The sequence below is a fragment of the Micrasema longulum genome, unplaced genomic scaffold (assembly GCF_059751315.1).
Source record: "Micrasema longulum isolate JH-2025_06_02 unplaced genomic scaffold, ASM5975131v1 h1tg002088l, whole genome shotgun sequence".
Classification (NCBI taxonomy): Eukaryota; Metazoa; Arthropoda; class Insecta; order Trichoptera; family Brachycentridae; genus Micrasema; species Micrasema longulum.
In genome coordinates, this window is record NW_028279255.1 from 104,169 (window position 1) to 131,224 (window position 27,056).

The window sequence follows — 27,056 nt, forward strand, 5'->3', positions numbered from 1 at the left end:
TCTTATAAAAAAAATTCCAAAAAATCATTAAAAAAAATAAATCAAAAATAAGATTTCAGAATGTAGTAAATCATTGATTTCTCGGACAAGGAGTCCCTCCACAAACCCCTACCCCTCTCCTACCCGGCCGCTTCCCTTGTCTGCGTCTGGTGCGTATCGCTTCGTTGGTCAAATACGTTATGATTACAACTTTTTTTAAAGCTTACAAAGAGGAATATTCTGAAGTTTCACGGTCTGGCCCTGAAAAACCGTGTATATTGTACAACAGTTATTTATCACGGGTCTGGGTCCGTTCCTTCTTATTATTTTTCATTTATATAACTAAGGTCTTCAGAAAGGCAATGAATCTTTCCGCAGTGGCTTCATTTTTTATTACTTCCTCTGGGTTCTCATAAATTTGGCGGTATTGTGCGCACAATTGTTTGCAGTTAAACCTCTCGGCGTCAAACATAGGACAATCGCGCAATATATGGAGGAGGTCCTGAGAGATGAGTCCACCGCAAGTCGCAAGGGCAGCTATTTATTTATTTATTCACACTCTTTATCAAAATACAATTCCACATACACTTTGCCCAGCTAACAAGGGTACATACCCCGTTCCAAGCTAGGCAATTACATTTTTATATATTATAATAGTTAACAAATTAATATAGAGCACAGACAAACAAAATATAAACTTATTCGGATACACATTTTGATTCATATACATACAGACATACACATATATACACACATGTATATATAAATATACACATATATACACATGTACATACACACACACGTACATACACCCATGCGCATACACATACATACATTCATAAAAACATAGACAATTTATTTATGGGAAACTTCATGGTTGTCATCTATAAATATATATTTTTTTAATTATTCCTTATTTTTTATATTTTATTTTTGACATCCAGTAAGGTTCTCCAATCCGTAACATGCATCAAATTTTCTGACTTCCTACGACCAATGTCATGAAAGAGCGAGGTCAACACCTTCCGCAGCTTGACAACACTCCCGTCTTTCCACGATTCTGGCAAAAGGTTATGGACCTTTTTGCAGACGTTAAGCTATCATTATCTCATTTTTCTATCGATGTACTTACCCAAAATTGAAGGTCGAGGGTCGGTAGTGTATCTTCTTTGTCGCCTGGGAAAGTTTATCTTCAACTGAACGTAGTTATGCAGAAAGCAACCAGTCCACAATTTTGAAAAAAATTGATATTCATGTTATCGGGTGCAGTAAGGTCAATTCTATGTTCTGCTAAACACAGCCAGACCGCTTTCGTACAAAAATCTTTATTAACCACCTTCTGAAAATGGCGTCGATCACAAAAATGCCATTTCTCAATTTGCAGAAAATACCCACAACACTAGAAAAATCTTACGGTACTTTAAAAATCATTAAAACCGGTCAAATACATAATTAGATTTTTGTTTAAATATTAAAAAAAGTAATCGATTCATTGTTTGTCATTTGTTCAAGTCAAAAAAATTCTAACCGGTTGTTTATTTATTTATTAACGGTTCCATGAACCTTTTACACAATTACAATAAAACCAGTGTAAAAAAATACAACGAAAAATAGCATATTAAAAATGAACAAAAAAGTAGGGAGAAGTATACAATGGTGAACAGTATTTAAATATAAAAAATAAATATTACATCTGTAACAAATATAATTTATTTATTTGACACTTAATATACATATACAATAAATATACATATAAGGGCGGGCATATTGCCTTAAGGCAATTTCTTCCTACCTACCCAAACCATTCAGTTTGAGAAATTTATAAATACATGGACATATTGAATCTTACAATTTTATACAAAAATTAAAAGCAAAGATTAAAAAAATAAATATATATATAAAAAAAAATAACACTATACTATGAAGAAAGGAGAGGGGATGGGAAGGAAATAAGAAGGATAAAGGAACAATTTAAATATTTAGATAGTGACATTTCAATCTTGACTTAAATGTAAATAAAAAAGGGGCGTCTCTAACATTAGTGGGTAGATTATTCCACAATCGAGCGGCTACTACTGTGAAAGAGGAGGCAAAAAAATTAGAGCGATGACAGGGTATTAAAAGGGTTCTCTCGTTACTAGAACGAAGAGATAGTCAGTCTCTCAGATAAACAGGCGAAGTGGGATTATTTAAAATTTTGTGAAGAAGTGATTGAATGTGAATGTTTCTTCTGTGCCTGATACTGAGCCAGTGTAGTTGCGTGCGATACTCGGTTATGTGGTCAAATTTCCGAAGATTAAAGATATAACGAATACAAATATTGTGCAATCGTTCTAACTTATCAAGCAATTTAGAGTTAGCATCTGGATAACATACATCCGCGTAGTCAAGGAGTGGAAGAAGTAAGCTCTGGACTAATGTTTGCTTAACATTAATTGGCAAGATATTCTGTAATCTTTTAAGTGAGTGCAAACTGCTATAAAGTTTACGACTAACTTCGTTAACCTGATCGTGCCACCCTAAATGCTTATGAATAATAATACCTAAGTTTTTGACTGAAGTCATGAATGGAATTTCTGTACCATCTATTTTGAAAAGAAAAAGTGTGGAAAAATTCACTTTTGAATACATTTGTTTACTACCAACAAGTACAATTAGGGTTTTTGTTGGATTTATGAGAAGTCCATGTTTTTTTGTCCATGAAGAGATATGGTCGAGTGCAAGTGACATTACTCTATGTGTTTCAAAAATGTCAACGGGCTCGAAATGAATATACAATTGCAAATCATCGGCATATAAATGGTACGAACAGGGGAGATTTTTTGTTATTGGATTGATAAAAAGGGAAAATAAAAGTGGAGAAAGTACCCCCCCTTGTGGCACACCGGCGGTAAGATCAATCCAATCTGGAAAGACATCTGCCATTTTAACGCATTGACGACGGCCACGTAAATACGTTGAAAACCAATTTATCGCGGATGAAGATAGATTTAAGGACTTAAGTCTAGCGAGAAGCAGGTCAAAATCAACAGAGTTAAAAGCACTACTAAAATTAAGTAGGACCAAAAGCGTTAGACGTTTATCATTCATTGCTTGTCTAATGTCGTCAGTTGTTTTAACTAAGACGGTAGTAGTGCTGTGTCCAGCCCGAAAACCAGATTGCAGAGGATCAAGTTGATTATGGAGTGTCAGATAACAGTTAATTTGTTTGTAAGCTATTCGTTCAACAACTTTGGAAAAGATGGGCAAAATGGAGATGGATCTATAATCTTTTTTGGATGCCGGGGAGCCATTTTTAGGAAGTGGAATAACGAAAGCCGATTTCTATTGGGTTTACTATTTACCTATTTAAAAGAAAGGTTTATTAAAGAAAAAAGCTGTTTTAAAAAAGAGGAAGAGAAGAAGGAAAAGAGAAAGAGAAAGTGCTTTAAAAGTTAAAAAGTTTACTTCATAGTTGATATAAATATTAATACTAAACCATAATAAATAAATTTAAAGTACAATTTTACCCACAAGAGTAAAGAGTTGAAACAAAAGTTAACAATTAATCATTATTTGAAATTTTAATTATTAGTTATGTTGAATTTGTGTATTTGGGAAGAATGTTTACTAGGGATGGAAAGACCGAGAGAGATATTGAAAGGAAGGTGAGTGCCGGGAACAGGGTGAACAGTGCACTGAAATCTACTTTGGCTAAGAGGCTAAACTAGAAGTTCACAACGGTGTTCTAGTGCCAACTCTAATGTATGGGAGCGAAGTATGGAATTGAAAAATGAGGATGAAAGTAGGTTGAATGCTGTCGAAATGCGATCCCTCAGGCAAATGTGTGGTAAAATGATGTATGATAGGTGCACAAATTTCGAGATCCGTGAAGTGTGTAAGGCTGAGACACGCATTATCGACAGGATCGAGAAAGGGGTGCCGCGGTGGTTTGGACATATAGAGCGAACGGACAGCGAAATATCGGCTAAAATGATCTACGATGCGAATGTTGATGGATGCAGAAATCTAGGAAGACCGAGAAGACATGGCACGATCAAGTCCATCAAATACTTGAAGATGGACATGTCAAAAGTAGGAATAATCGGCGTGCGTGCATGAGAAGATGTATGGATGTAGAGGAAGCGAGATCTGTATGCCAAGATATAAACGGCGTGATGGTTTGTTTGTTTGTTTGTTTGTTTGTAATTGTTAATTCTTTTTCAAAACACAGGACTTGATAATCAGCGGCGTGGTATGAAATAAATTTAAATCATCACTGTATTGATTTACAAGTCGCTGCATGCGAATAATTGGTGAATTCAATGAATAATTAGTACCATGATGATGACTTGAAAACAATAAAAACGTCTTGTTGGTCTATGTGGAATACGAAAGTTTATTATAGTTAACAGTCAGGCGAGAGTGTAAATCTGAGACAAGCATAATTGATAAGATTAAGAAAGGGTCTCTGAGATGGTTTGGTCACGTAGAACGAATGGACGAGAGAATGGTATAACAAGTATATATGGCAAAAATGAACGGCAACGTTAGACAGGGACGACCAAGGAAGACGTGGCATGATCAGATAAACCAAAATCTTAAGTCTGGTCATGTCAAAAGCAGACAGAAACGAAGGGCATGTATGTCAAGATGTATGAATGTGGAAGAGGCTAGGATTGTATGCCAGGATAGACGTGTGTGGCGGTCCATTCTCTCTGCCTACCCCTACGGGGAAATGGCGTGATGGTAGTGGTGGTAGTAGTAGTAGTAGTAGTAGTAGTAGTAGTAGTAGTAACAGTTCTGGGCAATCTAGTTGTGTAGATCTTATTATTTACTGCACAATAAGTTTTTCTGGGTTATTATGCCGTGTGTTGTTCGTACTCTCTACCGACGTTTCGGATCGCGTTACAGCGTCCATCATCAGGGTTGATGTTATTTGTGTATGAATATGTGTTACGTTAGGTACTTAGAATTTTTACCGTGTCGTAGTCGTTTTTGTGTGATGTTATGTATTTGGGACTTGTACCGTGTCGTAGTCGTTTAGATTAATGTGTACCATTATGTACTTAGGATCTATACCGTATCCCAAATCTGTGTTACATTGCAATCTTTATGCAATTTCTTTATGACTGGGTACCAGGATGTTACCCAGTCATAAAGACATCCTGGTACCCAGTCATAAAAACATCCTGGTACCCAGTCATAAAGAAATTGCATAAAGATTGCAATGTAACACAGATTTGGGATACGGTATAGATCCTAAGTACATAATGGTACACATTAATCTAAACGACTACGACACGGTACAAGTCCCAAATACATAACATCACACAAAAACGACTACGACACGGTAAAAATTCTAAGTACCTAACGTAACACATATTCATACACAAATAACATCAACCCTGATGATGGACGCTGTAACGCGATCCGAAACGTCGGTAGAGAGTACGAACAACACACGGCATAATAACCCAGAAAAACTTATTGTGCATCTTAACGGCCGTGAAAATCTAAGAAGTTTATTATTTACTATTTTCACAAAAGGGCTATTATCTCAGTTTCACTTTTCTATGGCTGGCTGCTTTCTGCATAACTACGTTCAACTATACCGCCATGTTTAATTCTATTTCACCCACAGGACTGCAGAGAAAAAATATTTTTTGATTATATTATTATTGTTTTGGACTATAAACTGACATACGAGCATACAGATAATACAGTAAATAAATCACTGAAATTACTTGGCTTCATTAAATGAATATCCTCTGATTTTACTAATGTCCGTACAATCAAAACTCTTTATTGCTCAACTGTTCGCCCTCTTCTAGAATATGCCTCAGTGGTCTGGTCTCCATGTTATGTCAATCGCATAAATCACATTGAATCAGTCCAACATCGCTTGCTTCAAAAAATAGCGTGGATGCTCGGACTAGAGAGAGATAATTATTCTTATGCTGAAATAGAGTCAATGTTAAATATTTCTAGTCTACAAAAACGTAGAACTAATATTGACTCCATATATATGTTCGGCATACTAAATGGTAAAATCGATTTTCCATCATTACTGGGACAAGTAAAATTCAATATTCCGACTCGTAGATTGAGAAACAATGAAGAACTGTTCATCGATCAGCATAGAACAAACTGTGGCCTGAATTCTCCAATGACCCGCCTTTGTCGTATTGTTAACTCAAGACAAGATCTGGACTTTTTTGGTTTAAGTTTACAACGATTTAAACGAGCACTAAATAAATAGTCCAGATCTTGTCTCGATGTCCCTTATGTTTGTCAATGCTTCTTTCTTTTTTTTAATGTTTTAAACTATTCTTTTATTGTAATATTTAAACCTTATAAATTGTATACATGGACAATGTCCGTTAATAAATAAATAATTATTTCAGAATTATTGCAATACGCTTACTTACGATAAAAATACTCGGTAAACGCAGATGTAATCTCAAACTGAATAGAACATAATGAAACAATTGATTTGTATCATCTGGTTAGGTCCCGATGCGGAAAGGACGGCTGCTATTTTATACATAATAATAATTGTAATCGAACTAAGGTCCTTTGATGATAAATTTCTAAAAGCTCGCAAGCATCGGGTTACCCCCCTTGGCCTATGGACATTACTAGAAGATAGGGATGCGACGTTATATTGACATTTTCAAAACATCGATACGGATCGAACATTGATTATTATTATGGATAACTTATATAGCGCCAATATGTTTCTTTTTGGGTGATACCGTGTGTGTTGGATTTGTTTCGCCATCTTCGAGGTAAACTGAGTGTTTCATAGAAAAAAAAGTGTGTGTTTAAGTACTAGTAATTTGTACCGTGTCGCAGTCGGCAGTAGGCACATTTTTATTAATTTTTTGTAGTATGTAGAGCTGGGATAGAAAAGAACCATTTATTGAGCCCAATAGATAAGAATCCCCTGGAAAGGGAAGCTGTTTAAACTAAGTTGCCGAGGATGTGATAAAGTGTACAGAGGACAAACAGGGCGCACAGCAAAGAAAAGGATCGACTAACACAAAAGAGCGTGTAAACTTGGGCACCCTGACAAATCTGCAATAGCGGAACACTTAATAGACATCGGACATTTTTTCGCATTTGAACCGAAAATTTTGCATAAACCCAGTAATTACAGAGCACGAATAATAAAAGAGGCAATTGAAATACACAGACACCCAAATAACATAAACAAAGACGACGGGCTGAAATTAAACTCAACATGGTTCCCAGAACTAAATACTACAAAAATGTGCCTACTGCCGACTGCGACACGGTACAAATTACCAGTACTTTAACACACACTTTTTTCTACAAAACACTTAGTTTACCCTGAAGATGGCTCCTGCAATGGTAGCCGAAACATCGGAAAAAATCCAACACACACGGTATCACCCAAAAAAAAAACATACTGATAACAGTGACCGTGAAAACCTTCGCACTTATTTATATAGCGCCATTTTCGTAATATAATACCTCAAGGGTGCTTTACATAGTGATTCTATAGATAAATAAATTTAATTAAAGCTTTTAAATTTGTAATTTTATTAAAACAACTTATTTTGCTATCACATACTACGGATTTACTCAAATGATTTAGAGAACAAGTAGGTTTTAAGTTTTTTCCGAAACATCACTTCACTTTCACAGCCTCGCACCTCTGCTGGGAGAGCATTCCATGCCATAGGGCCTGCGACCGCAAATGCGCGTTCACAGAATTTAGTGCGCTGTTTGCTTAGAAGCATAATAACTTCTCCTCTCGACGTAAAGTTTCGGTAAATAAGATGTTGTTATAAATTAAATATTATAACCAGAATTATCTTCTTTTAAAAAAAAAGAGAATACAATTCTATAAAAAAAGGTATCAACTATAGTATTTCGATATTTCTTTAAAGTATAACCGAAGGCACGATTTTACGCAGAAATAAAGAAAAATGTCACGAAAATGTATGTGATTTAAAATGCTTGTATTTCTTTACAAAATCAAAAAATTAAAATTTGGCTTTTGCCACTTTCATGTTCAATTTATTGTCTTCAAATCGTTTTAACAAATTTTAGTTCAATACTTAGTCTTTATTGAGATCCCAGATACCTAAGTTTAGTCTAAATTTGAAATGGCGTAATATGCCGGTCTAAAAGTAATTATATTTTAGTTACACAAAACTTTAAAGTATTTATTTTTTTTAAATATTGTTTTTATCTAATTTATATATTTTTATTTTATTAATATTGCGGGATTAAAAAAAAACATTCGTTTTAAAATGGCAAAATCGTATGATTTCCTCATTTTGCGTGCGTTTTACCGGACTACAGCCTTAAGGAGGTATCAAAAGTAACTCTAAGGTCCTTGGTTTCCGAGCTATGCTTCAAAGAAACGATGTATCGATGTTTTAGTATGTGATGGCACATCCCTATTAGCTACACACCCACACTTTCGGCCTACCCAGCTGTGCGATACTCAATACACCACCCAGCCTTCAAGGTGTGAGATCAGACAATGGACTGATCGCGTGCTGCCGGCTGACAGCAGCTGTCAGAGACCAAATAAAATAAGAACAGAAAATAATTTCAAACTAACGTTTTATCTGGAGGCAAATGCTTGAAGCGACTATATCAGATATTGATGAAAATAGTAAGAGCAAAAAACCACAGCAGGGTGTTTCGATGAAAATTTTAATTATTATTTTTTAAACTTCACTTTCCCTCATTCATTCGCACATTCGCACATACACACATACACACACATTCACATACACACACATGAATACTAACACGACACATACATAAAATTACGTAAACTCTTATCAACAATATTTTGAGCTTGTCCAAATTTTTGTAGACAAGGACTGGATTCAACTCCCTGGGGAGCTGTTTATATTAACATATTACCCCAGGGAGTTGAATCCAGTCCTTGTCTACAAAAATTTGGACAAACTCAAAATATTGTTGATAAATTACCTGGTCCATGAAGAAGTATAGAAATTTAAAAAATAATATTTTCAGGCTTTGCCTAATATGTAGGTGAAATAATTCAATTAGATGAATCTCACCCGCATAAATAAAGGTTACAGCTCTTTCTTCACAAACATCAACAGATGAAAGAATTGAAGGAATATAGATGTTCAAATATAGGCAGAATGGTGAATGTTACACAGTGTGTAAAGTGGCCACTTAAACCAGCCATTGACAGGTCATAAGCCCTGTAGATGCCTGGACTTCTATATTACCTTCTCTTAAATGTTCTTCATCTCTGTTGTAATATGTTAATGTAAACTCTTATCTTTATTACAATATTTGAGTTTGTCCAAATGTTTGTAGACAAAAGACTGGATTTCACCCCCTCGGGAGTCATTAAGATTAACAAATTACAACAGGGTTGAAGGCCACTTAAACCAGCCAATGACAAGATTTTTTAGTGAAGGTTTAAAGTTTTGTAAGTATACTTAATAATATTAAATATAAAGAGGAAACGTGGTCTGATTTTCCTTCATACAAACGTTTTCCCGTATTTTCTCTCTGGATTATGGTACTGGAGCATTGATTTTTTTAACACAATAAAGATATTTACAACTCGTTGAAAATGGCCCTCAAAATTAAATATTTGGGTAAATCATAAGAACTCAAATTTTAATTAATTTTTTAAAAAATAATGTAAGAATTGAAGGAATGTAGATGTTCAAATATGGGCAGAATGGTGAATACTACACAGTGTGTAAAGTGGCCACTTAAACCAGCCATTGACAGGTCACAAGCCCTTTAAATGCCTAGACTTTCATATTCCCTTATTTAAGGTATTCTCCACCCCTGTTGTAATTTGTTAATCTTTTCTTTATTATTGTGTAGTATTATTATTTAGGATAACTCAACGGCGCTTTACAAAGTCATTATATAAAGATATAAAATTAATTTTAACTTTTAAATTTTAAAAAAAAATGTACTTTGTCACCGCATGCTAAGAATTTATTCAAATGATTTAGAGAACAAGTGGGTTTTAAGTTTCTTCCGAAACATCACTTCACTCTCACAGTTTCGGACTTCTGCTGGGAGAGCATTCCATGCCGAAGGGCCTGCGACCGCAAATGCGCGTTCGCCGAATTTAGTGCGCTGTTTGCGAAGAGGTATAATAACTTTTCCTTTCGACGTAGATGTAGCTGATCTAAGCGTAAGACGTCTGTCAGCTAGTTCATCTGGAATGCAGAGTTCCCTGAGATATTCCGGAGCAGAGTTGTGCAGTGACTTATACATAAGCTAAGAGAGTTTGTATTCCACCCTCTGTGGTAAACGTACTATATATTTATATATTATAAGATTTACGGTGGATTTGTTTAATTGGCTCTAGTATTGTAAATATATTTCTACTTTTGTTAATGTAATTACTGTAAAAATTCCAAATAAAATAAAATAAATAAATAAAATGCGACATGAATTTGAAAAAAAAAAATATCGTCAAAATTTACGCCGGAAGGTGCTAAAAAACGTTTGGTGGTTTAGTGGTTAAGATGCTTGAATCACGCACGGAAGGTTTTTTTTTTTTTTTTTTTTTATTTGAAAATTTATTTATAAAACCTTACGGATTATTACATTCATTTTACATAAAATAATATATGCATTTTTCATTTATACTCTGTTGTTCAAAATAATATTTTTTACATCTTTCGAAAAGTTTGTCTGAGTCTTTTGTTTAGTTTTGTCTGGTAGTTTATTGTATAATTTCAGTCCCTGGTTCACTAGTCTCGATTGTCCTTGTCTTGTTTTAGAAAGTTGTATATGGTATTTGTCTGATATTCTCGTATTATTTCCACGTTGACTACAATTTTTTACAAGTTTTAGTTCTTCGTCTACAATTACATTAGTGGCTAATTTATGGATAAATTTTAATGATTCTAGTTGAAAGAGTTCAGTTATATTTAATTGATTAGTTTGTTTAAAAAGTTCTGTAGTTGCAGTTAGATAGGGAAGGTCATATAGTAACTTTAATATTTTATTTTGTTGTCTTTTTAGTCTGTTTATGTCATTTTGATATCCCGCTCCCCATAGTAGTTGCGTATAACATATTGTTGTTTTTACATAGGCTTCATACATTAGAATTTTTTCCGTTTTTGGAATAAAATTTTTGATTTTTAAAAAAAGACTCGATAATGTCGCCACTTTGCTAATTAAATTGCCGATATGAATTGTCCATGTTAATTAATGTCCTGGGTTCGATTCCCAGAGAGAACACAAAAACAAGGTTTTTCTATAATTGGCCACTGTAATTCACTTCCCTCTCTTCTCAATCCAATGAAGTACATGTTATGTACTTCTGGATTACTTTCTTTCAGCACAAATATGCTAAGGCTACCAGATTTCAGAGAGCTCCTTCGGGCAGCTTTTCTCGTTTGACAACGAGCAAATTTTCCGTGTACGTGGGCACCGCCAAGGAGACTTATGTCCTCAGATGCGGTGTGCGGTATGTGGTGAGCAAGCTGTAATTGGGCCTTTTGGCCTGTTGTGGTGCAAAAAAATAAATAATCAGGAATAAAAAATAAATTATAGTATGTTTTGAGTTTATGGTTTCTCGTCTGAAAATTCCGAAGATGACATTCCTCAGATGAATGAATCTTTGCCGTAAATATAACTTTTAAATAACTATTTTTATAATATTTTTATTTTACGTTTTTAAAGTTATAATAAAAATATTTTTTAATTTTTATACTTCCTCGTAGGCCTGATGGATTTATCAACAATGATATGAGTTTTTCCAAATTTTTGTAGACTATGACAGGGGTAAAGTACAGTAAACGGGGTCTAGAATTCCAATCGTCTATGCGCTTAGTAGCAGCAAGGCGTGTTGTAATGTTACTCCTTTTTACTATTCATATTATTATTATTTTGTAATACACTAAATTTATTTGTCAATTTTTAAAATGTGTAAATGGGGGCTAAATTTCTAACTGTCTATGCGCTCTGTAGCTGCAAGACGTCCTGTAATCTAGCTCCTATCTATTATATTTTTTTATTGATCTTAATTGAAAACGAGGAACTAGAATCCCAACCGTCCATGCGCTCTGTAGCTGCAAGACGTACTGGGATATTTATTAATTGTACAGCGCCCTTGAGGTGATTTTCACAAAAATGGCGCTTTATAAATTATCCAACTATATATATATATATATTCAACCCCCTAGGAAACTATTAATATTAACATATGTCTATGTATTACTATGTCAATGGTAGAAAGTAAGTATAAACAACCAAAAATTCTTTCTTAAAACATTTTAAAAAAACACATTACTCCATAAAAAAAGGCTTATATTAATTTATTTTATAGGTAATCTACAAAAAATGTTAAATGCTTACATAAAGCACATAATATTTTATTTTATTTTATTATATTTTTAACAACCAAAAATTCTTTCTTAAAACATTTTTAAAAAACACATTACTCCATAAAAAAAGGCTTGTACTAAAATGTATTATTTTAAAAGATTATTGATGGCATAATAATTTAACCTAGATTTTTTTTTGAATACCCCAAAATTCGTGCGATTCAAAAAAAATGTATTTCTTTTCAAAATTCTGATTTTACATTCATATATATTAATAAAAATAACATATTATTTTAACATTATTTTTGGTACGTGTACGTGTACACACACAAATCTGGAATTTCTCCCAAGGGGGAGTAGGTATATATTTTTATTTATATCCCTACAGAGATGAGGTAGAATTTTTTTCAAACTCAAGCAATCTGCAGGCGATTACTAGTACTTAATTTAACTCGGAAGAGTCTTAACTACATAAAATAAAGTAATCTGCTTAATTAAAATACTTAACTTCAATATCAATACATAGATGGCGCTCCAACTCGCTTGTGGATGGTTTCTCAATTCGTAACATAAATACAAAAATCAAAAATGTTACCTGGTGTGGATATTCGCTAATAAGCGGAATGGGGAATGTTGTAGTACTTAAAGTGGCCACTTAACCCAACCAATGACAGGTCATAAGCCCTGTAAACGCTCGAATATCCATAATCCTGAATTTGAAAAAAATTCTACCTCATCTCTGTAGGGATATTAATATTATTTTAACTTTATATTAAACCTTGTGCGGGCCCCTGAATTGTTCAGGGACCCCCAAATAAATTTAATTTTTCCACGGACCCCCTGAATGGTCCCGGAGACCCTCGAGGGTCTGTAAGAACCACTTTGGGAAGCACTGCATTAAAACAACGGCTGGGATGGAGACATCAAAAGGCATCTTATGTTTACGTTTATTTTTACCTGGGTCTCTCTGCAGCAGGTAAGCGGCCAACGGGGCCGCGGGTAGGAAGCAGGGTACCCTGGCCTTCACCAGCTCAGCTATGGTGGAATACGACTTGGCATTGGTGCTGCCTCTCTCGCCGACCAGAGCGAACCACCCTGCAAGGGAAGAGATTAATGAATGAATTAATTATTTTCATCAATTTATTTATTTATCCATGGACCATACTGCCACAGTTTAGTTAGAATTAAATACACGATTAAAAGAAAACACAATTAAACGATAAATTTCAACTATGACAGAAAAATAACGACCTTAAGACAAGATATGAGCCCATTGCAGGGTCGCGATTACAAACACTATCTCCATCGGTACATATCGAGACGGTATAAAGTAAAATCAATATTTATGTACAAAAATATATGTGTTTGTATAAAAAAATTAAGTATCTTAGTCAGCAACCTGTAATTGAACATGGTTAGAAAGAAATATGCCCAACATATTATATTTATCTTACAGAAAATATAATTTTACTTAGTAGATAAAATTCAAGTTAAGTATTAACTTCCCATTGTTGAGCTACTGGGCCCCGATTACAATGGGAAGTTAAGTTTAATCTTTAATTTTATCTAAAAAGTAAAATTAAGTTTTCTGTATGAAACGCAGAATACGCATACATGTTTTTCTTCTAAACATGTTCAATTATAGGTTACCGACGAAGATACTTTGAATGCTCATGCAAATATATTAATTTATTTTATAGGTAATCTACAAAAAATGTTAATTGATTTTTACTTACATAAAGCACATAATACTTTATTTTATTTTATTTTATTTTACTTTACTTTACTTTATTTTATTTTATTTTAATTGATTTTATTTTATTTTATATTATTTCATTTCATTTAATTTCATTTCATTTCATTTCATTTTATTTTACTTTACTTTATTTTACTTTATTTTATTTTATTTTATTTTATTTTATTTTATTTTATTTTATTTTATTTGGGAAATCAAAAGTTCTACATACATATTTATAGTAAACAAACAGATATATGTATAAACTCAGAACTAAGCTAAACTTTTACAGCCACGCACCTCTGCTGGGAGAGCATTCCATGCCATAGGGCCTGCGACCGCAAATGCGCGTTCACTAAATTAAGTGCGCTGTTTGCGTAGAGGAATAATAACTTTTCCTCCGGCCGTAGACGTAGCTGATCTAAGCGTGAGACGCCTGTCATAAGCCCTGTAAATGCCTAAACACCCATATTCACTTCTCAAAAAAATTCTCTGTTGCAACAAATTTAAATATTAACCATTATTTTATTTATTTTCGCATAAACATAATTACTATAAAACATCATTATCAAAAGTAAAAATATAATGGCTGTGCATAATCGCTTATTTTGACAATTCGCCCCTGGTAAGTAGCATTGTGAACCGGCTTCACGGTGGTGGTTTTAGCCTTTAAAATAATATTGTGAAGTGTTTGATTTATTTGCCAGGTTCGACGGATCGACTGGGGGTGGCGGGAGGAGGGGAGGGGGGGACCGCGAAAGGGGAGGGGGTCAGTAACCCGCAGAGGTCAGCTGACTGTACTCAGTCGTTAGCGATTGCTAGTGATGCGCGTACATATTCATGGAAATAATCGAATCGGTAGCTTAAATAAAATTAGGACACCCGATAATTATTTTGAGTGCTAACAAAGTTGGGTCCGTTTTTTTGTAATTTAATAATGACTAGGTACCAAAAGTAAAAAAAAAATGGCAGTGGCTGGACATCATTAGAAAGAAAATGTTCTCTTCTACAAGATACTGTGTTTTCTTTTTTAAAGATAACTGCACATATAAATAGTGCAGCGAGAGATTTCTTTCAAAAATATATGTAGATAAACGAACGCAGTACTTTATACAGGGTGTTCATTAAACCCTGTCACATCCGAAACCACGATGATCAGTATGAGCAAGAAGACATATTGGCACATTAAAATATTTTTTTAGAACGAATAAAATTTTTAAAAAAGAAAATGCTAAAAAAAGCAAATGTTTGGTTACTTCTGCAGGGCGAAACGAGGGAGGAGGGGGGGAGTCTTATACTGCGCCGCGCCCCCCTTCACTTCTCCCCTGCAGAAAGAAGCAACCATTTGTTTTTTTAAATATTTTATTTTTAAACATTTTCATTGTTCTAAATATTTTTTTAAATACGCTAATATGACTTTTTGCCCATACTGATCATAGTGGTTTCCGATGTGACAGGGTTTAAAAAACACCCTGTATATTTGGAACACATATTTAACAATGTTCGAGTATGTCCAAATGCTTGCAGACTGGCTGGACTTTCTCCCTAGGGAGTTGTTCATATTTAAATTTATTGCAACAGAGAGGGAATGAATGAATTCCCCAGGGAGGAAATTCAGTCAGTCTGCAAGCATTTGTACATACTCAAACATTGTTGATTTAACTACCTGGTAAAAGAAGAAGTATAAAAATTGGAAAATTGTTTTTAGGCGTTGCCTGGTAGGTGCTTTGGTTCAGCCGGATGAATCTCACCCACATAATAAAGGTTTCAGCTCCTTTACTTCACAAAAGTCAACAGATGGAAGAGTTGAGGAAATGTCAAAACATGGGCAGAATTGTGAATGTTACACAGTGTGTAAAGTGGCGGCCTCCGTGGTGTAGTGGTCAAGACGCTTGACTCACGCACGGAAGGTTCCGGGTTCGATTCCCGGTGAGAACACGAAAATTAAAAATGTGATTTTTCTCAAGCCTGGGTGCTCTGTGATGTAATTCACCACTGTAGTTAGGCCTCCTGGCCTGTTGTGGTGCAAAAAAAATGTTTGAAAAAGTGGCCACTTAAGCCAGCAAATGACAGGTCATAAGCCCTGTAAATGCCTAGACTCCCATATTCCTTTCTCAAAAATGTTTTCCCTCTCTGTTGCAATAAATTTAAATAGGTGCACATATTATTTATATTCTTATGTATTACATTACTTAAAACTAGTTTTTTTGTTACATATTATACTATATTATTTATGTTTAAGAACCATGTATTCTTGGCACATATGCATACTTTATATTTGTATAATAACGATTAATTATTTCTTACATTTGATTAGCCAGGCATTTATAATTAAGTGGTTTTAGTTTTTTTTTGTTATTGTTTTAATTAGTATAGAACTACTTTTATGCTTTAAAAGATAAAAATCTCCATCTTAGAACAGGCTGTGCAATGTCGGAGACTATCATAAACAGAGAACACTCCGTTTTCATTTTCTATTCATTAGTTATATATACGAGTAGATTCCCTGTTATTAAATATGTATTCTAATTTTATGCAATAAATTAATAAAATAAAAAAATAAATTAATAAAAATGTGCGCATTAAATAAATAAATAAAAATGCTTTCAAAATTTCAAAAGCAGGTCGCCCGTGTTAGGTACACGTTTGACCATCCAAAATACATATTATATATCAATGCAAATCGTATCGTTTTCCTACTCGTTATCAGACTTCTAAATTCTTTTTTAAGCCGAACTCTTTTGGTGCAACTAGAATAATTGGAAACAAACCAGACAGAACGGCATCGAAAGGCTCCGTAGCATTGTGCTAAAATTGCCCGCAAATCAAATGCGTTAATATGATTGATTAGTACGTACGCACATAAGTTGAACAATGCAGTTCGCCCACATAACAATGAAATAATCAAATGAGCCAATCAATGAATGCATAATCGCATTCCATATTCGAATTTCAATATTTATTACGCAGGCGCAATGCCAGTTATGAGAAATGTGACAGTTACAAGAACTACTTAGAACGGAAATCGTTTTGAGGTTATTAATTTATTAAATTTATATTTGTATAAAACCAATGTCGACCGGTTTCGAGACGTACCCGTCTCTCCATTGCTATGTTATTTTCCACTCATTCTATTATCTTAGTTACTGTGTATTCTTCTTTATTTATTCTATTCTGTGATTCATGTAACGGTCACTGTTTACACCATAATCTTGTATAACTTCCCTATTATCAACACCCCTGTATCACGTCAGTACATGTACACCATACAATCTTGTATACACTTTCTTTATTAATATTATTACGTATCATGTCGATACATGTACACGGAGCATGGTCGGGCAGCGAACTATGTCCAGACTTTATTATCTTATTTGTATAATATCATAATATAAGGGCGTGTAAGCCCCATTCACGGAGAGAACACTACAGTAGTCACTAGAAGCATAACCTCAGTATTTTTGTGTGGGAATTAAATGTTATTTTGAAAAGAAAGTACATTTTTATTATTTACATCTACCTAGCACCTAACACCATCAGGACACTAATAAACTAACATGTAGCTGCAAGACGATTAATAATCTAGCTTCAATAGGTAAATGTGAAAATTCCTATTTCACCAACAATAATGATGGATGCAGAAATATTAAAGGAAGTGAAAGAGATAAAATATTTGGGGATTATAATAGATTCTAGATTGACTTTTTCCCAGAATACAAGATATGTGACAAATAAGATAGCAAGGAAGGTTTCTCTTATGGGAAGAGTCAGAAGATATACATATAACTGCAGATTCGTGCAGGATGATTTATAATGCAATGCAAAAAAATCTGCCGTACTTATATTTAAACACAAGACGTCACTTTCTGAGTTCGTGCACCCATCACCACCTGCATTCCTAGACAACAACAGTTTAATGGTAACTGCAAAAGTCAAATATCTAGGGCACATACTGACTGATAATTGTAAAGACGATCAGGACATAGAGAGACAGAGAAGAGCCATCAATGTCAGGGCCTCTATGCTAGCGAGACGCTTCTTTCAATGCAGTAACGAAGTGAAGAAAATCGTATTTACTTCGTATTTGACGTCCATGTATACAGCGGAACTTTGGAACAGCTATACGCAACGAGCGTGGAATAAATTAAGGATCACGTATAACAACTCATACCGACAATTATTCGGATTGCCTAGGTACTGCCGTGCCTCTGAAATGTTTACAGCTGGACGAATAAACACCTTCGCTGCCCTGCTTCGCCAAAGAGCCTGGAGCCTATGGGAACGCCTAAAAAAGTCTAATAACGAAATTCTCCAAGCCACTGCAGAGTGGATCCAATCACCGTTGTTCAAGCGATGGCGCGATATGTTAAGACCACCATAAGTGCTGCAATATAAAATTTTATTTTATGTTTATATTTATGTTTATTGTTATATTTATGTTTATTATTATATTTTTGTTTATATTTATATTTATGTTCATGTTTATATGTTTATATGGTAGAATTGGCTCTGCACTTTATAGCCATTTTACTGGAATAAAATTTTTAAAAAATAAATAATAAATAAATAACTCCATAATTGTGCCTCATATAAATTATTGTAGTAGTATTTTGTTTTTGGCAACTGAAGGGGAAAAAAATAAACTTACTGTTCTGCAAAATGCTATGAGAGTAATTTTGAAAAAAAAAAAATACACCAGAATAAAGTTGATGCTGAAACAAGCAAAAATTATGACAGCACGTCAACTAATATATTTTAATGTAATGTTTTTTGTTCATAAAATGATTAATGGTTATACCTCAAAAGAGTTGACTCAAAAGGTTTTTTCTAATCAGTGTGAACATGTATATAAAACAAGAAATAAACATGAAGTAAGACTACCATTTCGTAGGAAAACAAGTACACAGAACTCGTTGATGCACCGAGCTGTACAGTTATATTATAAGGAAATACCATTGGAAATAAGAGAGCAAAAAAATATTATTTCATTTAAATGTCAATTAAAAAAGCAGATAAATTTTCGTGTTAGCTTTATAGAAGTTTTCTTTTTAAGTGTACGTATATCGTTTGAAAAATGTTATTAATAAGTATATGTTTTAATAATAATTAGATATAAGTTAATATTAGGACATTCATTTATTATGTTTGTACTATTTAAAGACAAAATAAAATAAATAATAAAAAAAATGTTATCAACTATCAAATATCCAAATTTAGTAAATGAGGTCTAGAATTATAACCGTCCATGCGCTCAGTAGCTGCAAGACTTGTAATCTAACTTCTATTTTATAAATTTGTTTTTTATTTCATTTTTTAAAATATCACTAAAACTCTAAATTTCATTGTCAAATAAAAAAATAAAAAATGTAAATAGGGGCTAGATTTCTTATTGCCCATGCGCTCTGTAGCTGCAAGACGTGTTGTAATCTAGCTCCTATATATCAGAACTGGAGACGAGGAACAAGAATCCCAACCGTCCATGCGCTCTGTGGCTGCAAGATATTTATTGAGGGGAGACCCTTAAGCCCACCATCCACCCGCAGCTGTTATAGAGTCCTGAGGGACTCTCTGTCAGCTGCGCGTAGAGGAAAGTTATTATAAATATTCCTAAGGAATACAAACTCTATGCAGGTTAAGGAGGGGGGAGGAGGACGTATGGACAGAGGCCAACACGTCGTCCCCACCCCTCAGAATCTCCTCAATGCCTCTGTTTTTTTTATTCAAAAAAAATATGTTAACAAACAATTTACATAAATAAACGTATCCAAATATACAAAAACATTTTCTTAAAACTATAGTAACAAAACAAACATAACTTACACAAAACATAAGAAAAAAACACGGATATTTACATTAAGAGAACGACTTTGGATAAAGAAGGACTGCCTGGGTGGTCAGAGGCAGAGGATCCGAATACCACCCCCGTAAGGGGAGGACAAAACAAAAGAACGTGTGCGTTCCGCTCGGAAGGAAGCGCAGTCCCAACTGAGCATCCCACAGGAACAGTTGCCTGCCCCACCATATTTTACCCACCTAGGCGTCCGCGCATCTGAGGAGCTCCCAACGCGATACCCAAGTCCGGACAAACTGACGGAAGAGTGCAAAACCTCTGTACAATGTAAAACAGAAATTATAAATATATAAATATAGCCTATGACGCCGATGACGCAGTCCTCCTAGCTGACAGCGAAGAGGAACTGCAATCCTTGGTTACAAAGGTTTACGAAGTGTGCAAGGAGAGTGATTTGCTAATGAATGTGCAAAAGTCGAACGTCATGGTCTTTGAAAGAAATGTAACTATGACTGAATGTAAGATTGTAGTAAATGGAGATAGTTTGAAACAGGTCGAAGAATTTGTATATCTGGGTAGTATGTTTACTAGAGATGGAAATATGGACAAGGATATTGAAAGGAGGGTTAGTGCCGGTAACAGAGTTAATGGTGCCTTAAAGTCTGTCGTAGCAAATAAGTGTCTATCGCAAGAGGCTAAATTAGCAGTTCATAATGGAGTTCTGGTACCAACCCTAATGTATGGAAGCTAAGCATGGAGTTGGAAAAAAAGGGACGAAAGTAGACTGTAGAATGTGCGGAAAAACAATGTATGATAGGTGCCCTAATGTCGAAATTAGAGCAGAATGCAAGGCTGAGTTAAGGATTATCGACAAAATTAAGAAAGGTCTTTTGCGATGGTTCGGTCATGTGGAGCGAATGAATGATGAAAGAACGGCTAAAAAGATTTATGATGCGAATGTGTCTGGTTGTAGAAGTCGAGGAAGGCCGAGAAAGACACGGCATGATCAAGTACAACAAATTCTTGAAAGTGGTCATGTGAAAAGTCGGAATAATCGACGTGCGTGCATGAGAAGATGTATGAATGTGAAGGAAGCAAAGAAAGTGTGCCAGGACAGAGTGGTGTGGCGTTCTATCCTCTCTGCCTACCCCTCCGGGGAAATGGCGCGATGGTTAGTTAGTTAGTTAAATATAGCCTAGAAGACTCGAGCAGGGTGCCTATCACAATATTTCCGCGTCAGATTCGGCCGATTGTCTCGACATCTTCGATGGCATAAGTCCCTTTCCCACAGCATCGCGGGCTGTATTTATGTATTTATATTACAAGAAGTGTGACAATAGGCGAATAGACTCACTCCCATTGTTCCGAGTTGTGTCACTCTTGGGTAAGCCTATCATTACACACTTTCCCCGTGGGAACTGGAACCCAGAGAAACTGTAATCATAATTGGATGAACTATTGTTGTGTACGCTGGTACGTCAGCAAACGACATAACATCTATGTAGATTCACAGATCAACAACCCTCCCAACACCCTCTTAAGACTCCATCAAATATCTGGGAATTTCACTTATTCATAGAGAGGGGTCAGTGCTATTCAAGCTCCTGACCTGTGAAGATCTACATATTCTGACGGGTCCCTGTGAATAGTTCGCGCCCTCCAAGCCCAATAGCTCAATCACAAATAACTATCGATGGCTAATGAGCGACGTGATTATCACCATGGCTGTTTATCCTATTCGCGATCACAATGGAACATCCGAGAACACCTAATATTAAATGTTAAAATATTTACGTTTCGCGACGTATAATCCTGCTGCGAAATCACATATTTGAATTTCACCGGTGTAAATATGGAGAAAAAAAAATATTACGCTTTTCATTGCATTTAGCCGGCGGTTGGCAAGCCAAATGTCAAGAAAAGCAGTCGCCATAATAATTTTATTTTAATGTTCACTTTTTACGCCTTACTATTTTGCTAATGAAATATATTGTATTATTTTTCATAGTAAATGCCGATTTTTCGCCAGTGTACTGTATTTATTTACGAGGAAAACAAAAAAACAAACCGACACGAGCGTCGACTTAGAGATTACACACGCGTTGACTTATGACTGCGATAACTTGAGCATGTACATTATTATTTATTGTGATCGCTCAAATGCTTAGCACGTTTTTGAGCACGTCGATAATTCAACAATGTTTGAGTATGTTCAAATGCTTGCAGACTGGCTGGATTTCCTTCCAAGGGAGTTATTTATATTTAAATTTATTTCAACACAGAGGGAAAACATTTTTGAGAAGAGAATATGGAATTCTAGGCATTTACAGGGCTTATGACTTGTCATTGGCTGGTTTAAGTGGCCACTGTACACACTGTGTAACATTCATCATTCTGCCCATGTTTCAACATCCACATTTCCTCAACTCTTCCATCTGTTGATTTTTGTGAAGTAAATGACATGTCATAAGCCCTGTTAATGCCTAGACTTCCATATTCCCTTTTCAAAAATGTTTTCCCTCTTTGTTGAAATAAATTTAAACGTCGATAGTTATTTGTGATTGAACTACAGGTCTATAAAGAGCTTGGCTACTGTCTGGAAAGCAAGAGTTTACATTTTGCTAAATCTCCCCCTCCAAGCCCAGATCCGTAAAGTATCGGGCTATCAGGTAGGGGGCGAGCTCTTTAACATCATCAAATTTAACCAGTAGTCCCCCGAGGATGAGGCTCCTTTTATGATGTAAAGCATCACATTCACATAGAACACGTATGGGTGTTTCCTCATCTGCACTGCAGAACCTACATCTAGAAGTTTGGGAAAGGTTCATTCTAGAGCGGTGTTAGTTCAATCTGCAGTGCCCTGGGCGGGCTCTTGTGATAACCCTCACTTGATAGAAGATTCGACTGAGTTTTATTAGATAGAATCGACCTAACTGCACCAGATAACACCAATATCTATTTTTTTCAAAATTGTAGACGACCTGCCTTCTGCATAACTACGTTCAATTGCACCCCCGAAGCGTAAGACTAACCTTTAAGTGACAAAAATGGTCTGGATACAATGAAATTAGAGTGTCAATGGGATAGAGAAGTGATTATGATGAGCCTGCCTATTTTAAAACAACTCTTTGGAAAAAATATAATCAATAGATCCTCAACACAAAGACAACTCAAACAAATACAAACAAATACCACTTTCGGACAAAGGGATTTTGAGTATTATTCAATTAAAATCTAAACCTACTTCCACTATCTATTAAAACAATTAGTAACGAGAAAATGTTTAAAAGGGCTATAAAAAAATTAATAGTGGAGCTAGGAAGAAGTAAAATAGATTGTCTCATTCGCCCAAACCAATATTGAATCAACCGCTCCACAAGTGTAAAGTGTATAGCTAATGTTAGGTTTTTGTTATTTTCATTGTGCGTTTTGTAATATAAATAATGTACAAATATACCTAGTTTTTAAAAAAGTCTGAATATTTTGTTAATTATCTCTGTTTATTAAGTTAGTCTTCATTGTTTATTCTCAAATGTAAAAACATTATAGATGTACATAAATGAATTATTAACATAAAAACGTAGTATGTTGTGATTTGTTAATGTTAGCAGCTTCCCAGGAAGTTGAATCCAGTCCTTGTCTACAAAAATTTTGACAAATTCAAAATATTGTTGATAAATCCACCTGGTCCATGAAGAAGTATAGAATTTGGAAAAATAAAATTTTCAGGCGTTGCCTAGTATGTAGGTGAAATAATTCAATTAGATGAATCTCACCCGCATAAATAAAGGTTACAGCTCTTTCTTCACAAACATCAACAGATGAAAGAATTGAAGGAATATAGATGTTCAAATATGGGCAGAATAGTGAATGTTACAGTGTGTAAAGTGGCCACTTAAACCAGCCAATGACAGGTTATAAGCCCTGTAGATGCCTAGACTTCTATATTACCTTCTCTTAAATGTTCTTTATCTCTGTTGTAATATGTTAAATTTGTAGTGTTTCAAACTGAACATTTTGTTAATTATCTCTGTTTTTTAAGTTAGTCTTCTTTATTTATTCTCAAATGTAAAAACATTTTTTTAAAAGTATATTGTTAAGTGTCCTCGGCACGGGTAACCCCACCCCAGTGAGTGAGGTCACATTATTTTTGTTTTTAATTATAGTTTATAAGAGAATAATATAAATAAATAAAATTAAAATAAATAAATAAATACTGCATGAAGTTTTTTTATAGTATGTTCTTAAATAAATAATTGTATTTTAGGCCAACCTGAACAGATTATGACATGTATGGGTGCCATCATGATGCAACTGCTCCAATTAACCACTACATTATGCACAGATGATGGGAATTCTTTTGTGCGATGTGTTCGTTGCGTTATTACGCGCTATGATTTTATTTTCCTCCATAACTTTTTCGATGTAGTTTTGAAACATTAGGTGGATCTCAATTTTAAACACGGGAAACATTTTTTATGTAAAACTAAAAATTACCTAATGGAAAAATCATACAATAGTTATGAGTTATGAATATGAGCAAATAAATAAAATGCCTAAATAAAAAATTACATTTAAACAATATTTATTTCAATTTGTTGCAGCAGAAAGGAAAAACATTTTTGAGGTGATATGGGAGTCTAGGCATTTACAGGGCTTAAGACCTGTCACTGGCTGGTTTAAGTGGCCATTTTTAACACTGTGTAACATTTACCATTCTGCTTATGTTTAAATATCCACATTTCCTCAACTCTTCCATCTGTTGACTTTTGTGAAGTGAAAGAGCTGAAATCTTTATCACGTGGGTAAGATTCATCCGGCTGAACCACATCACCTACTAGGCAACGCCTGAAAACAATTTTCCAATTTTTATACTTCTTCTTTTACCAGGTAGTTAATTCAACAATGTTTGAGTATGTCCCAATGCTTGTAGACTGGCTGGATTTCCTCCGTTGAAATAAATTTAAATATGAGCAACTCCCTAGGGAGGAAATCCAGCCAGTCTGCAAGCATTTGGACATACTCAAACATTGTTGAATATGGAAATATTTCACATTAGGAAAGCTTTAAAAAATAATGTCCCTTTGATCAATAATCAAACAACCTTTCAATACAGTCTTTATACGATGTTCCACTGTAATGGTCACCCTAAACCCACTAAGCTCACCCCCTCCCACTATCCCCTCTATCTTTTTTCAACTATTTCTCAAACAACAAATAATATTTTCATAATTTAATCAGTGCATGTTTGCCCTAATCAGTGCATGTGCTTATTAAAATGCATGTAGTGTTGGTTTTATATTTTTGTGCAACAACTGGGAGTCTAGGCATTTACAGGGCTTATGACCTGTCACTGGCTGGTTTAAGTGGGCATTTTTCACACTATTTAACATTCACCATTCTGCTTATTTTTAAACATCCACATTTCCTCAACTTTTCCATCTGTTGACTTTTGTAAAGTAAAAGAGCTAAAATCTTTATCACGTGGGTGAGATTCATCCGGCTGAACCAAATCACCTACTAGGCAACGCCTGAAAACAATCAGTCTGCAAGCATTTGAACATACTGAAAACATTGTTGAAAATTGACAAACTTTTCCAAAGGCGTAAAAACTATAATTATCAATAACAGAGTATAAATAAAAATTTTAATATTATTTTAGTAAAAGGAATGTACTTATCCGTAAGGGTAAATAAATAAATTTTTAAAAAAATAAAAAAGTCTACCTACGAAAAACGTGTTTTTGAGAATCGCATCAAATACCTAACTAACGCGTGGTCGCTAGCTTTTCTTTAAGATTCGACTTTTACGCACTAAAATAAATACAAAAATATACAATCCTTGTATTAGATACATATGTATGTTTTGTCGAAAGCTGGCATTGATGCTTTTAGTAAATTGCAAAATAATAATTAACGAACAGAATTTAAAACTCAATTTTAAACAAAACGGACATAGTTATTATTTGCGCCGGATCAAAGGTATGTATATTTTATACCTACACGCGTTTTTTATAACAACGTAAATGTAAAGCCCGTTTTATACGAAGAAGAATAGCAACGTGAAATGAAAATTCTTATTTATTACACGAACAGATAACGCACACCCAATAAGATAATATCTTTCTCGCGACGAAAAAAAACCTATACGATGAGGAACTTCAGCCCTACGGGAAATTGTATACAAATAATGTTTTCTTACGCGGGGTAAAAATTAGAGCATTAAATTGTACGGCAAAGTTTCTTGAAAATGTACAGAAAAAATAATAATAAATATTTTGATAAAAACGCACTACTTTAAATGACGTCACTGGTTTATGTGAATCAACCTATAATCTAAGAGCTATGGAAGATTTCCGGTCTGCTTGTCGCTTCTGGACCAATGGGAAGAACTGAATGAGAATAAGCGGAAATGAACCTCTGACGTTACACGCGGAGTTATTTCAGAAATACAAAACTTTGAAAAATCGTAGCGCCGATAATACGATATATAAAAATTAAAAAAAAAAAAATTTGACTTAGTTTAACAGTCTATTAACAAATAATTTTTAAAAAAAAACACTGAACTTCCTCATTCAACTACAAACTTAAAAATATTTCCCTGTCAATGGTTTCTTCAATAATTGGCATTACTTAAGAAATGATTAGTAATCTAGCTTCAGTAGGTAAATGTTATCAACTATCAAATATCCAAATTTAGTAAATGAGGTCTAGAATTCCAATCGTCCATGCTTTCAGTAGCTGCAAGACTTGTTGTAATCTAACTTCCATATTTATAAATTTGTTTTTAATTTAATTTTTTAAATATCACTAAATCTCTAAACTTTATTGTCAAAAAAAAAATGTAAATAGGGGCTAGCTTTCTTATTGTCTATGTGCTCTTTAGCTACAAGACGTGTGGTAATCTAGCTACTGTATATCATAATTGGAGATGAGGAGCAAGAATCCCAACCGTCCATGCGCTCTGTAGCTGCAAGACGTGGTGGGATATTAATTTATTTATTGTACAGCGCCCTTGAGGTGATTTTCACAAAAACGGCGCCATATAAATTATCCAAATATATATATAATATATATAGTCTTAGCCGCTCTACACACTGAGTAACATTCACCATTTTGCCTACGTTTAAACATCCACATTTCTCCAATGAGGAACTTTAGCCCTACGGGAAATTGGATACAGATAATGTTTTCTTGGACGCGGTAAAAATTAGAGCATTCATTTGTAGAGCAATGTCTCT

At 34.4% G+C, this 27,056-nt stretch overlaps 1 protein-coding gene across 1 annotated transcript in view; it reads right to left on the minus strand.

Annotated features, from left to right (window-relative positions):
- Window positions 1-27,056, minus strand: part of B4 (imaginal disc development protein B4) — a 94,767-nt gene that overhangs the window by 32,674 nt on the left and 35,037 nt on the right. The window contains exon 2 of the mRNA XM_088239188.1: window positions 13,248-13,385. Within this exon, the coding sequence (XP_088095314.1) occupies window positions 13,248-13,385 (138 nt within the window). The remainder of the gene's footprint in view (window positions 1-13,247; window positions 13,386-27,056) is intronic.